Here is a 16,912-nt window from a genome sequence, read left to right on the forward strand (position 1 = left end):
AGGCCAAAAGGACAAATGCTGTATGACCTTATTTATACGAAATACCTCGAACAGGCAAACACATTGAGACAAGAGATTAGTGGTTACCAGGGGCTGGCAGGAGGGAGGAATGGAGATTCCCCCCCAAAAAAAAGAAAAGAAAGTAAACACAAAAACAACAAAGTGAGGAAAATGAAGTAAGATTTGGGTTGAGGGGAGAGGAGTCAGATGTCCCGTGGAAGAAACAGCACAGGCAAAACGCTGAGAGAGCCAGGCTGTTGGGTGTGTGAAGCCGAAGGTGTTCACAATTGCTGGTGTGAAGCTGTGCCGGGCACTTCGAAGTACCAAGATGACTAAGGCTCCGTCCCTACCCTCCAGGACAAAGACCAATCACAATGGAGGACTCTGTCTCAGAATGAGGCCAGAACCCAGTGGGAAAGACCTGCCTGCATGGCCAAGGTGTACTCCAGGGATGGGGGGCCAGGTGGTACAGAAGACATCAGGGGGAGACAACCCGGTGTGCTAAGAGCAGCAAGAATGTGGTAATCCAGGCTTCCAGCCAAGTCTTTGCTGGAATTGCAAGACACCCATCCTTGCTTTGGAAATCTGACTTCTCTTGTGTTCTTCCTGTGTGATCTTGGGCAAGTTACTTAACCTTGCTGATCCTCAGTTTCCTCTTCTGTAAAATGAGAATAGTAATAGGATCCACCTCAAAAGGCTGTTATAGGATTAAATAAGTTAATACTTGTAAAAGAGTGTGTTAGCTATTATTATCATCAGAGCTTCAGAAAGGAAGCTGCCCTCCCCTGGGACAATTAGGTGGAGGGAAGTGGAAACACCCACAGTACTCCTCCCTGGGCTTCTCTCAGGCCAGCCCTTAACAGGTTTGTGATTTATTTTTAGTTTAAAAAAGCTGTTTCCTTAAAGCAGTGAGCAGGCTCAGAAGCAGAAAAGAAGTTGCTGAGAAAGGGAAGGAGTAAAAGCCACTGGACCTTGTGAGGGAGCAAGTGTGGTTGGCTAGAGACGCTCAGGCCAAGAGGTCAGTCAGGGACCTGGCTCCAGAAACTATCTCTGAGTCCTGTTGCCCTCTCAGGGCTGGATTCAGGAACTGGGGGTCCGCAGGGTTAAATATTAACCCTTGGGAGAGTGGGACTGGGGCCGGAGTAGGCTCCTCCCACTGTGAGGAGCACTGGGCTTTCCCCTTTTGGGCGGTGGTCTGGGACCACTTCCTGTTTCCTCACTGTGAAGGCAGGAGCAGGACTGCAGAGTCTTCAGGAAAGATGGGAGAAGATTCTGGGACTTCTTAGCCACTCTATGTCCCCAGACTGGGGTGGCTGAGTGTGCTGGCTGCTCCTCCCTGCTTTGAGGGTGACTAAGGACCAGCCTGGAGGCCTGCAAGATGGAGGGGGCCGACGAGAAGAAGCTGGCATCTGTGTCCAACCTAGTGACTGTGTTTGAGAACAGCAGGTAAGGGGCAGCTGGGGTTGGAAGGGTCACTGTGGGGACTGGTGGCCTCGCTTCAGCCCCTCTGCCCAACCCCGGGTCCTCAGGCAACATACACCCTCCCAGTCTCCATGCTGGGGAACAGGGCCTGTGCCACCTTTGGCCCTCCCTGTGAGCAGCCCTCCCTCTGGGCCCTACCTCCCAGTGTCTGGGCCACACCAAGGTTCCTGGTTATGGTTCTTGGGAGCACAGGAGAGTGTCTTTGGGTACCAGGAGCTGGGCAGGGATGAGAGTGCCTTGCATGCATTGGGGAGAGTCCAGACATGCGGGTGTGTCATTACAAGTCAGTGTGGGAGGATCTAAGGCAGTGTTTGGGCTGCCCAACTCCACCCACTGCCCTCCAGCACCTCAAAGAAATAACAGCTAATGTTTATCCAGCATTTAGTCCCATGAGTAGGATAACCATATAATTTGCCATTCAAACCAGGGCACATTTGAAACTGAAAGTGAATGCTATTATTATTATTATTTTCTGGAAAAAAATACAGCAGGTGAAGCTGGGACTGTATTGGGAAAACCTGGATGCATGGTTATCCTATTTTTAGGCACTGACCTAAGTGCACTTCATCACTCATTTCATCTAATCAGCCTGACAACTTAACTGGGGGTGGGTTCTCTTACTACTTATATTTTATAGATGAGGAAAGAAGCACAGAGAGGTGAGGTTGCCAGTTCACATGCTGTTGGGCACTACTGGGGCCTCTGTCTGAAGGGAAAGGGCTGGGCTTGATTATGGAGGTCATTGGTAGCCCTGTGTGTGTGTGTGTGTGTGTGTGTGACATTAATCCACTCAGCAGGCATGTGATAAGCCTAGGACTGTGTTTGGGACTCTCTTAGGTAATATCTATGATGCAAGGTCATGTACAATACATGTCCTAGGAGGGGCCTGGATGCTGTGTTGAGGGCACTCAGAGCAGCCTTCAAGGTGGAAGTAGCATAGAGATGGACCTAGAAGGGCATTCAACTTCCTGAGTTGGGTTATCTTACCTAGCCTCTCCCACAGTCCTTTGCCAAGCACATTCTGTTCAGCACCAAGGACAGCTCTCATGGTGCCACCTTCCTAGCCCATCACCCCCTTGTGAGTGGGGAGCTGGCCCCACTTCACCCAGCATGCCAGGCATGGAATAGGCATGCTTGGATGGGGATCCTTTGCATACTGTGCTCTGCCCAGGAAGCACCCAGGCGTGGAGGAGGGAGCCCCAGGCCAGAGGGGGGTCCGAGCAGCCTCATTTGGAAGAGTCACCCCTTATTTAGTGAGAGGCTCCATGCCAACTGCCCTGGTCTGGGCTTTCTTGTGAGGTCCCCAGAGCCCTAGCTGATCTGAAACTGAGGGGTGAAGTGGAAACAGAAGGCACTTGGGGAGAAATGCAGAAGCTGAAACCAAATGTAGAACAGAAAGCCCAAGGCCCAGACACAGGAGCTGCAGACTGGTAGGCTGGGACGCCAAGGAGGGTGGGAGAGCCCAGGAGTAGCAGTCAGAGACTGGGTCTGATCCTCTCTCTGCCACCAACTGACTCTGTGACTTGGGGCAAGTCATGTTGACTCTCTGGGCCTGTTTCTGCTTTACTCAAATGAGGAGAAGCAATTTAGGGGGAAGGTTCAGGAGCCAGCCTGCCTGGTTCGAATCCCACCTCTGGTACCTCTAGCTGTGTGGTCGAAGGCATGTAACTTATCCTCTCCTATTTTAGTCTCCTTAGCTGCAAAACGGGGGTAATGAAAACTTTCTTCATAGAGTTTTGGAGATTTTTGTGCCTTTGTAGTCTTCCATTTTTCAACCTATCTTACTCACAAGAATGCCTAGCCTGTGCTGTCATCCCAGGCTTTTCCACACCAAGGAGAGACGGGGGCACAGCTCAAGGCCTTGGCTATAGTCAGGGAGGGTGGCCTCTGTTGTCTAAGGAATTTAACTGATCTACAGACCCGGGGTCAAAGCTGCCTTGTGAAGACCCACCCCTGGGAAACAAGGAAACTCTTCCCAGGCTGCCTTCCTCCACTGCTGGAGGTGTGGAAGGCACGACTCTCACCACAGCCCTTGAAAAGACCCAGCTTAGCAGCTGTGCCCTCACTTTAGATTGTTCCGTGGCTCCCACCTTCCCTCGCTATACCAGTTTTTAAGGCTTCTAGGGTCTTTCCTCTGCAAAAACTGATAATAGAAGTAAGGCCTCTCCTGTTAATAAGTCCAAAGGTGACGGTGAGCCTCTGTGTGCAGAGTGCGGATTCCTGTACACAGCTGCGTTTTAAACAGGGAAGTATGTAGTTCCCCAGAGAATAAAACACAGTACAGGCTGACTCATTTTAAAGGCTGGAGTTCCCGCCAAGAAAGGTGTCAGGGGAAGTGAAAGTCCTACTTAGTAAGCTGCTATGAGTGCGGGCACTCGGGGGCCATGACACATGGTGGTTTGCAGTCATTGACCTGCCATCCCTCCCTGCCCCCAGGAGGTGTTATTCTTCTCTCTCCCTATTCTGCAGACAAGGGAACCCTCAGGTTTGCTCTGTTCTCCTCAGGAACCCAGGAGCAGCACCCAGAGCTCACATGCTAGAGGAAGACGAGTGCTACCACTCTGGGTGCAGACCTCCCCAGCCCCCAGAGCCATGGGAAAAGCCTAGCCTGGGGGAATCCCTGGAGTCCAGGCCCAGGACGGTCAGCAGGAGGTACCTGAGCTCCCTGAAGAACAAGCTGTCCAGCGGGACCTGGAGGAAGTCCTACCAGCCCGGGACTGGCCCTGGGTCAGGGACGCAGGTACCTGAGGGCTGGGGCTGAGGTGGGGGAAGGTGGTCTGTCCACTGACCTCCTCCTCACATTCTCCCAAACCCCTAATCAGAGCTAGCAGTTCCCCAGATGGCGGTCTTATGAAATCAGAAATCAGCTGGAAGCTAGAACATTCCATTCTCTTAACAGCCTTTGATCAACTGTCTATTATGCACCCCACTGCTGGCATTATTTCATATCGTCCTCACTCTAGAATTTTCCAGCAAGGAAATTGAAACTCAGACAGCTTAAGGAACTTGCCCAAGGCTAAACAGCTTGGACTAGTTGGACAGTTTCCACCTAGTGAACCTGGTACCCTTCCCAGGTGGAGCCTCAGTTTACCCACTGAAGGGGGCAAGAATCCTAAATTAGAAATAGAGACCTGAGTGCTAATTCCTGCCCGTTAAAGACTGGGCAGGTCACCTCCTTTCTGTGAGTTTCAGTTTGCTCATCAGAAAAGCACGGGAGTTAAAAACCAAAACCAAACCAGTTGCCGTCGAGTCAATTCGAACTCATGGCAATCCCATGTGCACAAAGCAGAACTGTGTTCCATAGGGTTTTCAAGGCCATGCACCCTGGAACCAGTTTGCTTGGGTTCCCATCCCAGCTTGACTGCTTGCTAACTATATGATCTTGGGCAAATCCCTTTAACCTCTGACCTTCAGTTTCCCCATTTGTAAAATGGAGGGGATGAACATGGTAGGGTGTTCTGGTTATCAGTTGCTGCAAACAAACTACCCCAAAATGCAGCGGCCTGATACAACAATTTATTATTTCTCACAGTTTTGTGGGTTGACCAGGATGCAACTGGATGGTTTTTCTGTTCGTCTCACTTGGGATCTCTCAGGTGGCTGCAGTCAGCCAGGGCTGAAATGCCCAAGATAGCTCCACTCACAGCCTGGTGCCTCAGCAGGGATGCAGGGTCGCCTTTTGAGATCTCTCTCTCTGATGTCTCAGGCCTCTCCTCTCTGTTGTCTCTCCATGAGATCTCTGCATCAGGGTAGCCAGACCTCTTGACATGATGGTTCACAGCTCCCACAGGTGCACAAATGGAAGCTGCTAGGCCTTTTAAGGCTTAGACCCAGTACTTGCACAGCCTTACTTTTGCCACATTCTGTCAGTTAAAGTGACCCCAGGCACAGGCCAGATGCACTGGTGGGGCGGGGGGAGATCATGAATACCAGGAGGTATGCTTCACTGGGTCATCTTTGGAGACTGGTGCTCACGGTCCCCATCAGAGGAGACCAAAGCTCTCCTTCTTCTTCTCCTTCTTGCCCTCCAATCCCCATATAGGAGCCTGAGGAGAAGAGGATTGTCCAGGAGTTGCTGGAGACGGAGCAGGCCTATGTAGCGCGCCTCTACCTGCTGGACCAGGCCAGTGGCTAGGACACCCCCCCATACACCAGGGCCCCAGGGCCCTGGTCTCCTCACCCCACCCTTACTCCGCCTTATGACCCAGCTCACCAGAACTGAGAGGATCCCTGGGTTTAACTCCAGCAAGTCCTTAGCCCTTTAACCCCATTGGCTGAAGCTGACGTAGAAATTAGGATTTAGCCAATTAACACCAGTCCCCTTTCCACCCTTGGTGCCTGGGCCAGCCCCGCATAGAGTAGAAGACACACCAGCCAGTCCCTCCAGGCTCACTGGTCATTGCAATGCCTGTATCCTCACCATTGGCATCTCTTCACACTTTCTTAAGAAGCCCCAAGGCTCAAGAGTTGAATCACTGACACATTAGCCATCAGAATGAGGATCCCTAGCCTGGTGGAGTCCAAGGGTTTGGCAGACCCAGGGCCAGCCCATTTCTGACCTTCCTCAACTGCTGGCCCTTGGCCAAGTCCCTTCATCTCTAGGCCTTGGTTTGCCTATCTGTAAAGCTGCCAGAATACAATCCTCCCTGCCTATCTCTTCCCAAGGTTGTCGTGGGAGGGCATTGGGCGATTCGGGAGGTGAAGCATTTAGTAAGCTGGAGAGGGCCACAGAATCCCCCTGGTCTGTAAGCGTCTCCTCCTAGGCTGGTGGGTGGGCCCCCCTCTCCTGGCAGGCTGAGTGATCTGGAGCCGGCTGCAGGTGTTCTTCCAGGAGCTGCTGAAGGAGGCCCGCAGCAGCAAGGCCTTCTCTGAGGATGTGGTCAAGCTCATCTTCTCCAACATCTCTTCCATCTACCAGTTCCATTCGCAGTTCTTCCTCCCTGAGCTGCAGCGGCGGCTGGACGACTGGTGAGATCCGCCAGCAGCCCTGAGGCCCCCTGACTGCTGCCTGGCCAGGTCAGGAATATAGCCCACAGGACACTGGGCCTGTCCTGTAAGGCCCCTGGCCTTGCGGTGTGGCCACAGCAGCCTCTTCCTTGTGCCCAGGCCTGGCTGACAGCAAGGCGCTTGGATGGATGAGTTCTGGAAGCCAGGGCTGTGTCTTGGGGAAGGGGATGAGTCAGGTCCTCCCTAGGCCTAGTGACCTAGGAGGCAGGCTTCCTACAAGCGTAGCCCTGTGCTGTCCACGCATTAACACACCTGATCTTCCTAAGAGCCTGCTGCGTGATGATTGTGGTTCGAAAGAAGCCTCCTTTGTTTTCAGAAACGACCACGAAAGTATGTAGAATTGAAATTACTTGCTTTATATATTTTGCCCAAGATACGTCATGATGCCTGAGATGTTCTTTAAAACTCTCTGGCAAAGGTGAAGAAATATGACAAAATGTTAGTAATTGTTAAATCTGGGTGATGCTATTTGGGGGTTCATTATTACATCCTCTTTATGATTGCTTAAACATTTTCATAATAAAAAATTTTTTTTTTAAAAAAGGAACAACTCTTTGAGGGCATCTATCATTATCCCATTTTTCAGATGGGAAAACTGAGGCCCAGAGAGGGTAACTGACTTGCCCAAGAACACACAGCTAGAGTAAGAGACGCAGCTGGGAATCAAACTCAGGCCAGCTCCTTATTGCTCTGCTGGAACAGCCCCTGGGTTGGGTGACCTTCAAGCCCTACCACAGAATGATACTAGATAAATTTTTACCCCTGCAGCCTCAGTTTCCTCATGTCTAAGAAGGGCTAAGGACTGTCTCCACCTTCAGGGCTGTTGTGAGAATTAAATGAGATATGCAGTGCGTCTCGGTCAGTGCTTAGCATGTGGCCATTATTGTTATCATGCAGTCAGACATCAGGTAGTTATTGAACATTTATTGTGGGCTGGGCCTTGTGGGGGAGACCCTTCACTGGAAGAGAATGGCATGAGCTCTCAGGGAGCTCTAAGTGGCAGGGTAGGGTGCCGATGGGGCTCAACCAGGCACATATGTGTGAGGACAACATGGCCCTCCCCCTGTGCCTGCACCTGGAAGTGCAGGGTCAGGAGTCAGGAGAGGAGGTCCCCAGGCTGATGGCAATGCCTGGTGCCCTTCCTGCAGGACAGCCACCCCCCGCATTGGGGACGTGATCCAGAAGCTGGCCCCCTTCCTGAAGATGTACAGTGAGTATGTCAAGAACTTTGAGCGAGCCGCTGATCTGCTGGCCACCTGGACCGACAAGTCCCCACCATTCCAGGAGGTTATCACACGCATCCAGGTGAGATTGGGGGGGGGGGGCGCAGAGTGCTGCCACCTGCAGTGTGCAGTGGCTCAGTTTCCCTGACTTTTACCACGGCCTGGCAGTCCTCTCCTGAGCTCAGCTGCTTTGTCAGGCCCCAGCACCCAGACCACCTTGCCCAATCCCCTGATGCTGAAGAGCAGTCTGACTCTCCCTTCTCCATTCTTACCCTCTCCCTTCCTCTCCCTGTTCATCCCCAAGAGCAGCGAGGCCTCGAGCAGTCTGACGCTGCAGCACCACATGCTGGAGCCTGTGCAGAGAATTCCACGCTACGAGCTGCTGCTCAAGGAATATGTCCAGAAGCTGCCTGCCCAGGCCCCAGACCGGGACGACGCCCAGAGTGAGAACACCTTTGGGGGTTCAGGGGGCTGAGGAGCCCCAAGCTCCTCTGATAGATTTATTAACATCTGCTAAAATAGTTATTATGATCACCAGTTATTAACATCGATCATAGGCACTTCTTAGACACTATCTGTACCCTTACCTGGCTGCTAAGGCCCAGAAAGGTTAAGTGACTTGCCCAAGGTCACACAGCCAGAAAGGCGCAGAGTGGGACTTGAACCTTGGCCTGTTTGGTGCCACAGTCCATGCTCTCTCCACTACGTGCTCTGGGTCCCACTTAGTAGGGGAAGCAGCGAGAGTCACAGAAGCTGGTGCCTACTCCCTGTCCTTTGGTGGCTTCCAGTCTCTCCACCCTGGGTGGGAAATGACCCCCATGGTACAGACACCCCATGTGCTGGTCTGCACAGGCAGGGCTGCTCCTGGGAGTGGATGTAGCAGATCCTGAGGCCACTGTGTGAAGCCTCAAGGACCTCCTGCTCCTGCCATCAGCCCCAGAGTTTCGGGAAATAACTCTGGTCCTGCTCCCTTCAGAAGCCCTCGATATGATCTTCTCAGCCGCTCAGCACTCCAATGCAGCCATCACAGAGATGGTGAGCAGCCCAGCCCAGGGACGGGAACAGAGGATATCTCTGGGGCCCTGCCACCTCCTCCCTGCAAGTCTCAGCCTCCTCTCAACATACCCTGGTCACTGTATCCACTCATCCCTGGCCCCACCCTGTGACACTTTTTCCTTCTGCTGCCCTCCCCCTCATACCCTCTGCCCCCATCCCTACAAGGCAAACCTTCTGGAAGCAGGTGGGCCCTGCCTGCCCTTGGCTAAGTGTGCTCCACCACCCCATCCCCAGGAGCGGCTGCAGGATCTGTGGGAGGTGTACCAGCGTCTGGGCCTCGAGGACGACATAGTAGACCCCTCCAATACCCTGCTCCGCGAGGGCCCTGTCCTCAAGATCTCCTTCCGTCGCAATGACCCCATGGAACGCTACCTGTTCTTGGTAGGGATGCTGGGGGTCCCTATCGCACACTGGTGAGAGAAGCCCATGGGCACTCTGTCCTGGGTCCTGGCCTTAACCTGGCACTGCAGGAAAAGCAAGGGAAGGGCAGTCTTCTCTGTCCTTCTCTGCCTTTGGTACCCGAGTCTTTGGACAAGTCATGTGCTGCCTCTAGGCCTCAGGGATTTCCAAGCCACAAGTTTCCCAGACACGCCCTAGGAGGCAGTAGAGATGGTGTTGAACCCATTCGGTTTGGCTCCAAAACCTGTGGTATTCAATGGTGCTATAAAGCATCAAGGAAGAACTGCCCTGGCTGGCACTGAAGAAGCCAGGGGATGTCCTGGAGATTTGGACACATGGGCCTGCCTGGAGGTCTGGGAGACAGGCCACATCTTCTCATAAGCCCCTGCTGCCCTGAGCTCCTGTGAGAAAGACCTCATGGGTTTCCAAGGTCTGTTGTGGTCCCCGAGGCTCACAGGTAGAGTGATAATTCAATGACCTCTGTAATTGGGTTGGAGGCTGAACAACCCCTTCCTTGCAATGCCTGTGACATCTTATGAGCTGGCCCAGAGTGTGGGGTGCAGGGAGGGAGATGCCGCTTGCTCAGCACACCTTGGGGAGCCCCATCTGACCGTCCTCCTGCCCATCCCCCCTCCTGCCACTGCCCACGCATGCACACACTCATGCATTCACACACACGCTCACGCCTGTGTCTCCTGCAGTTCAACAACATGTTGCTGTACTGTGTGCCCAGGGTCATCCAGGTGGGTGCCCACTTCCACGTAAGGACCCGTATCGACGTGGCTGGGATGAAGGTGAGAGGTCCCCTGTCTTAATCTGGGTTTTCTAGAGGTGCCCCCTACCAAGAAGCCCCGGTAGTAAAGTGGTTAAGCATTTGGCTCCTAACTGAAAGGTCGACAATTCGAACCCACCAGCTGCTCCGTGGGGTAAAGATTATAATAGCCTTGGAAACCCTGCTCCTTCCTATAGGGTTACTATGAGTCAGAATTAACTCAACAGCAAAAGGTTTTTTCTTTTTAGAGGAACAAAACTAGTAAGACGTGTTTATCTATCAACTATCTATCTATCTGTACATACATGTACATATCTATCTATCTATATATATACACACACACATATATGCTGTTGTTGTTAGGTGCCGTCGAGTCGCTTCTGACTCAGAGCAACCCTATGTACTACAGAACAAAACACTGCATCACCCTCACAATTGTTGTTATGTTTAAGCCCTTTGTTGCAGCCACTGTGTCAATCCATCTCGTTGAGGGTCTTCCTCTTTTTTGCTGACCCTGTACTCTACCAAGCGTGATGTCCTTCTCCAGGGACTGATCCCTTCTGTTAACATACACATATAGAGAGAGAGAGAGATTTACTTCGAGGAGATGGATCACACAATTGTGGGCCTGGCAAGTCCCAAATCCATAGGCCAGATGGCAGGCCAGAGACTTCTGTAGGCGAGACTTCTTGCATCCCAAGATCTGTAGGTCAGGTGATGAGAAGAGTGCAGGGCTGAGAGAGAGCAAGCACTGCCAGAACATCCATTTATATTCTGCAGGCAGGCCACACCCACAAAGAAACTCTCCTTTCAACTGATTGGCTGATCACATCAAATCACATCATGGGAGGTAATTACACTACATTATATTACATTGTGGAACAGTAAACCAGTCTAGTGTCTGCCAAACCACTGAGGATCATGAGCCTAGCCAAGTTGACGCATAAAATTAACCATCACACCCCCCAACCTCCATCAGGCTTCATCCAAATGGCAGGAACCAGTGTGGGGAATAGCAGGAGGGACCCAATCGATTTTCAGTCCAGGTACTGAAGCCTGGCAGGTCCTGAGCAAACTTGGAGATGCAACAGTTTGGGGCTAGAACACTCCCACCCAGCCTCCCAGCCCTCCTGCCCAGGGTCCCTCTCAGGTTTCCACTGACCTGGCCCATTGTTTGGGACAGTGCACACTCTGGCTTAGCTCGCTCCAGCGCTTCTCGAATTCCTTGGGGATCTTGTTAAAATGCAGGCCCTGATTCGGTGGGGACTAAGATTCTGCATTTCAAACCAGCTCCCCGGTGGTGCTGTTTGTGGTCCCCAGGGGACATGTTGAGCAGGCAGGGTCTACTCTGTCCGCTCAGCTGCTGGCTCCTGTCTGTCCCCACCCAAAGATGGCTGCAAATGAACAAAAGCTGTCATTTAGAATAGCACCCATTGCAGGGTGCCCCCATGGACTGGGCCAGACCTCATCCCTTCGGGTCTCAGAAGAGCCCCACGAGGTAGGGCCTGTTAGAATTCCCTGTCATTTTTGTTTTTACCTTTTAAAAATAATTTTAATTTTATCACTTAAAAATATAGATAATTCACAGGCCAAGATTACATTCCAAAATCAAATGTTATAAACATATTTACAATGAAAGGTCTCCTCCCAAATTTGTCCCCTCGTTTCCTTTCCTGAAGACTGCCTTTTCTTCCTGTGACGTCTTCCAGGGCGGTTTTTGCGTACACAAGCAATCTATTTGCCATCGTTTCCTCATTTTTGTTTCACACAAACAGTGGCATGCTCCATACACTATTCTACACTTTGCTTTTTTTTAACTACTAACTTTGGGGATTGTTTCATATCAGGATGTGAAGATCCGCCGCGTCCTTTTGCACAGCTGCGTAGTATTCTGCTGTCTAGATAAACTGTAATTTACACAAGAAGTCCCTCATGGATGGGCATTTAAATTAAAAAAAAAAGAAAGAAACCCATTGCCATTGAGTTGATTCTGACTCAGCGACCCTATAGGACAGGGCAGATCTGCCCTAGAGGGTTTCCATGAGCAGACTGCCACATCTTTCTCCCACCGGGCTGCTAGTGGGTTCAAACTGCTGACCTTTGAGTTAGCAGCTGAGTTTTACCACTGTGTCACCAGGGCTCCTTTGGACCTTTAAAACTAGTTTAAAAAAAACCCACAAAAACAGTCGATTCTGACTCATGGCGACCCCATCTATGCCAGAGTAGAACTCTGCTCCATAGAGTTTTCAACAGCTGAGTTTTTGGAAGTAGATCGTCAGGCCTTTCCTCCAAGGCACTCCTGGGTGGCCTCGAGCCTCCAGCCTTTCAGTTAGCAGCCAAGTGTGTATTAACTGTTTGCATCACCCGGGTACTCAGTCCCCTAGTGATGGATGTTTAGGTTGTTTTTAGTCATCAACCACTGCAAACGAGACTGCAATGAGTAACCTTGGACAGCTTGCCCATGTGTCAATGTATCTATAGTGAATCCCATTTTTTTAAAAAATGAGGAAACCAAGGCCCAGAAAGTTCAAGTAACTTGCTTAGGGTCACACAGTGAATCCTGGTTTGAGCGGCCAAACTGGGATTAAAAACCAAGATGTTACAGAGTCCAATGCCCCTGAACCTAATCACTATGCTATTGTACTGTCTCCTACTAAGCCTCCTATCCAGAGGGGTAAAGTTTGGATGGAATTGCAGGCATAGTGGAGGAAATGGTGGGAAAACCTTACTGGCCACCCTTCTCTCTCCTCTCTAATAACTCCTGAAACCTAGTGTGCGCCGAAGGCGGGAGAGCTGGTCCGGAAGAAGCAGAGGTCTGGTCGGACCTATCTCGGTACCCATCCATCTCCCCATTCCCATCCTCAAACCCCCCTCATCCCCAGCCACGCCCCAGGGATCAGCTCCTGGAGGGAGCTGCAGGTAGTGGCCTCTGAGAATTCTCTGCCTGAGGGCCTGGCCCTTGCTTCTGACTGGGGTTGCCTGGCACCTGGGGCCGAGTCAAGGGCCTGGGGGTGAGGCACAGTATGAGGACAAGGGGGGCTGATGAGGGGACATGGGTAACTTCTGGAGAGCCACAGCTCATATCCCATGTCTGAGCTGACTGAGGCTTTCTAGGAGTGTAGTAACGGCCCGGAAGGCATCCAGCTTTCCATTTTCTGAGGAAGCCAGAATGTTCCAGAGGCCAGGACATGCAGGTTTGGGATCCTTGGGGAGTGAGATCAAGAAAGGCAGGTTTATAGAGAGCTACAGACAGACAAATGAGACAGGCAGCCCTGTAGGAAGAGACCTAGTCATAGAAAAAGAGAGGCAGAGATTTAGACAGAAAGGCCAAGAAATAGAGACCAAAGTTGACTCATAAACAGACAGAGAAGGGGAAAGTATGTCAGATGCATAGTGTGTGTCCAGGGCTCATAGGCCCCGTGTGCCATTGCCTGGCGCCTGCCAGCCTGCCAGTCCCAACGAGCACCCACGGTGTGTCCTGCGCTCTACCGGCGCATAGCACCCTCTCCTGGATGGCCCGGGCATGGCAGCGCAGAGCTGGGAAACATTTCCCGAGACTGAGGTTTGGAGGCAGGTCTGACTTTCAACCTACCATTACGGTTGTCACTGGCCTCTGACACCCTGGGTGTCAGGAAGGCCTAGTTCTCAGCAGCTGATTCTCCCCAAGTGTTATGCCATCCTATGTAGAGCCAACCAGAGAGGAAGGAAAGGGTGCAGGTGCACATACCTCGGGTTTCCTCATACAGCTGTGCAGGTTGTGCACGGCACAAAGACATTCCATCTACAACCAAAAACCAAACCCAGTGCCATCTAGTCGATTCCGACTCATAGTGACCCTGTAGGACAGAGTAGAACTGCCCCATAGAGTTTCCAAGGAGCGCCTGGCAGATTCGAACTGCTGACCCTTTGGTTAGCAGCCGCAGCACTTAACCACTACGCCACAGGGTTTCCATTCCATCTAACCCCAGTACATTCCATCTAAAAAAAAAAGAACCTAAAGTACTAAATACAGCAGGCGTCATAGATTGTATAATGATAATTGTCCGGCAGATGGCAGTCAAGTGTCTTGTTCCAACAAAACCTGGTTATTTTGCCAGTTTGCCGACAGGTGTCAGTAAAGTGTTTTCAGGAAGAGGGTGTCCTTTTCTAATTAGCACAAAGGCACTGTATGGGCTAGCAGGAGGCTGAACCAGCCCAGACCTAGGGAGAGTAGTTGAGACTGGGCATGGCAGAGCTCAGGGAACTAACCTCGAGAAACCTCATTCTGTCCCTCTGCAGAGATGATAATGGGAGCTGACCTGGGCATCCTGGGCCCTCAGGTCAGGAGCTCCCCCTAGTCCTCTTTTCTTGTAAAAAATCATCATATTTCTTCTCACTTCTGGTCTCCAAGGATCCCTGGTGGCACAGTGGTTAAGCACTTGGCTGCTAACCAAAAGGCTGGTGGTTTGAACCCACTAGCTGCACCACAGAAGAAAGATGTGGCAATCTGTTTCCGTAAAGATTTACAGCCTTGGAAACCCTGTGGGGAAGTTCTACTCTGTCCTATAGTGTCACTATGAGTCAGAATCGACTTCACGGCAATGTGTTCTGGTCTCCAAACCTTGGATTTCCCCTTCTGTTCCCTCTTCCTTCTTCCTCACCCAGTTAGGCACACAGTCTTGCCAGATTGCCTGACATTGTTTCCCAATTAGGAGCCGCTTCTCTCTCTCCAAGTGCAGTCGCTTGAGTCAGGCTCCAGATAAGTCTGCACCATTTATTGTGTCACTTCTTGACTGGACTTTGGGATACAGACTGGTTCCAGTTTGTTTAGATCTAGCCTTTCACCCCCAACAGGTGCACACACTGAGGTTCTCCTTGTATGGGTATGCAAGTTGTGCACTGCACAAAGATATTCCATCTGAGAGAGTGCCAAACACAGCAGACATCATAGATTGAGTGACTTTCCCCAAACCCCTCTCTTCACATGACCTCCTCTGTTAATAAACCTGCAGGACCTCCTCATGATCAAGGGTATTGAGTCCAAACCACGTCAGACCTGACTTTCCTGTCTTGCTTTTTTTTTTTTTTTGCCATTTATTAATTGAAGAGGGGGTCATGGTGGTTTAGTGGTAAAATTCTTGCCTTCCATGTAGAAGACTTCAGGTTCAATTCCAGGCCAATGCACTTCATGCATGCACAGCTACCACCTGCCTGTCAATGGAGGCTTGCGTGTTGCTAGGATGTTCAATAGGTTTTGGCAGAGCGTTCAGACTAAGACTAGGAAGAAAGGCCTGGCAATCTCCCAAAAATCAGCCAGTAGAAACCCTATGGCTCACAATTGTCCATTCCTGTTGTACATGGTATCCATGAGCTGGGGGCAAACATGATGGCAGCTAAAAATAACATTAGTTGAAGAAATCAGGTCATTTGCCTTTTAGAGTCTCCCACAATCTGGATTTTGCAGACTGCATCCCCCGGTGTCATTTAACATGTCCCTCTGTCTCCCATATTTCTTGAAAACTGGTAAAGAATCTAGAGACTTGAGCAGATCTGGTGGCGCAAGAAGACTGAATAGCTACTGATAGTTCTTGCCTCAGGGGTCATATAATGTCTGGCTGTCTCTTTCAAAGAATGTTAAGTTTGGTCAGTGGGTTTAGGAGTTGTGCCGATTGAATGAGAACATGTATGGAGATCCCTGCACTTAATACCCATCACATAGTAAATGGTCCATGATTGGGAGCTTCAGGACCCTTGGAGCTGGGGCAAGAGGACTGGGGAAGATGAGATATGGGGGATCTGTTTAATCTATGAATTGGACACTTAATTCCTTCATTCGCTGTGTGGAATAGGGGTCTTGTTCTAGGCCCTGGGCTTCTCTTGAAAAGCTACATGTCCCCAAATCTGGTTTTGAGACCCAATTTCCATTTTTGGTAAATCCTTTGTCTTTTTTTTTTTTTTGTCAGGAGCTGTCACTCCTAGTGTTATGGATTGAATTATGTCCCCCCAAAATATGTGTTGTAAATCCTAACCTCTATGCCTGTGGTTATAATCCCATTTGGGAATGGGACGTCTTTGTTATGTTAATGAGGCAGGATTATTATAGGGTGTCTCTTGAGCCAATCTCTTTTGAGATATAAAAGAGATTAAACAAGCCAGCAGAGCAGAGACAGGGGAAGACACATGCCAAGCCACGTGAAGATCACACAGGAGGAGAAAGAGACAAAGACTTTCCTCCAGAGCCAACAGAGAGAAAAAGCCTTCCCCTAGAGCCAGCATCCTGAATTTGGGCTTCTAGCCTCCTAAAGGTCAAGAGAATAAATTTCTGTTTGTTAAAGCCATACAATTTTGGTACTTCCGTTATAGCAGCGCTAGATAACTAAGACAGAATTTGGTACCAAGAGTGTGGTGCTGCTCTAACAGATACCTAAAATGTGGTAGTGGTTTTGGAATTGGGTTATGGGTAGAGGCTAGAAAAGTTTTAAGGTGCCTCATAGTAAAAGCCTAGATTCCCTCGAAGAGACTATTGGTAGAATTATGGACATCAAAGACAATTCTGGTGAGGTCTCAGAAGGAAGTGAGGAGACCTATAGAGAAAATCTCTATCATCTTAGAGAATACATATGGCACCAGCAACAGAATGTTGCTAGAAATGTCATCACTAAATGTGTTTCTGGTGAGGCTTTAGAAGAAAATGATGAACATATGATTAGGCAGTGGAGGAAGGGTGATGCTTTTTTGCAGTAGCAAAGAACTTGTCTGAATTATGTTCAAAGTTTGGTGGAAGGGTGAATTTGTAAGTGATGAATTTGGATATTTGGCTGACGAGATATCTAAGCAAGATCTTAAAGGCGCTGTGTAGTTTCTCCTTGCTGCTTACAGTAAAATACAAGAGGAAAAAGATGGACTTCAAAATGAACTGTGCGAAATGGAAACAGAACTTAAAGATTTGGAAAATTCTGTTGTACAAACTGAGGACCCATGTCCTAGAATGTTC

General features: G+C 50.3%; 1 protein-coding gene across 5 annotated transcripts in view; it reads left to right on the forward strand.

Annotated features, from left to right (window-relative positions):
• The first annotated feature begins 887 nt into the window (after positions 1-887).
• The window catches only part of FGD2 (FYVE, RhoGEF and PH domain containing 2), a 30,614-nt gene continuing 14,589 nt past the window's right edge, over positions 888-16,912 (forward strand). For 4 of the 5 annotated variants that reach the window (XM_023546161.2, XM_003403936.4, XM_023546174.2 and 1 more), the window contains exons 1-10: positions 888-1,018; positions 1,228-1,446; positions 3,988-4,222; positions 5,525-5,605; positions 6,302-6,450; positions 7,638-7,794; positions 8,017-8,155; positions 8,689-8,747; positions 9,003-9,149; positions 9,869-9,961. In XM_023546161.2, coding sequence (XP_023401929.2) covers positions 1,379-1,446; positions 3,988-4,222; positions 5,525-5,605; positions 6,302-6,450; positions 7,638-7,794; positions 8,017-8,155; positions 8,689-8,747; positions 9,003-9,149; positions 9,869-9,961 — 1,128 coding nt within the window. In that variant the 5' untranslated portion in view covers positions 888-1,018; positions 1,228-1,378. The remainder of the gene's footprint in view (positions 1,019-1,227; positions 1,447-3,987; positions 4,223-5,524; positions 5,606-6,301; positions 6,451-7,637; positions 7,795-8,016; positions 8,156-8,688; positions 8,748-9,002; positions 9,150-9,868; positions 9,962-16,912) is intronic. The other variant, XM_023546166.2, reaches the window with a different exon arrangement.

Source organism: Loxodonta africana, chromosome 1 (genome assembly GCF_030014295.1).
Source record: "Loxodonta africana isolate mLoxAfr1 chromosome 1, mLoxAfr1.hap2, whole genome shotgun sequence".
NCBI classification, from domain to species: domain Eukaryota; kingdom Metazoa; phylum Chordata; class Mammalia; order Proboscidea; family Elephantidae; genus Loxodonta; species Loxodonta africana.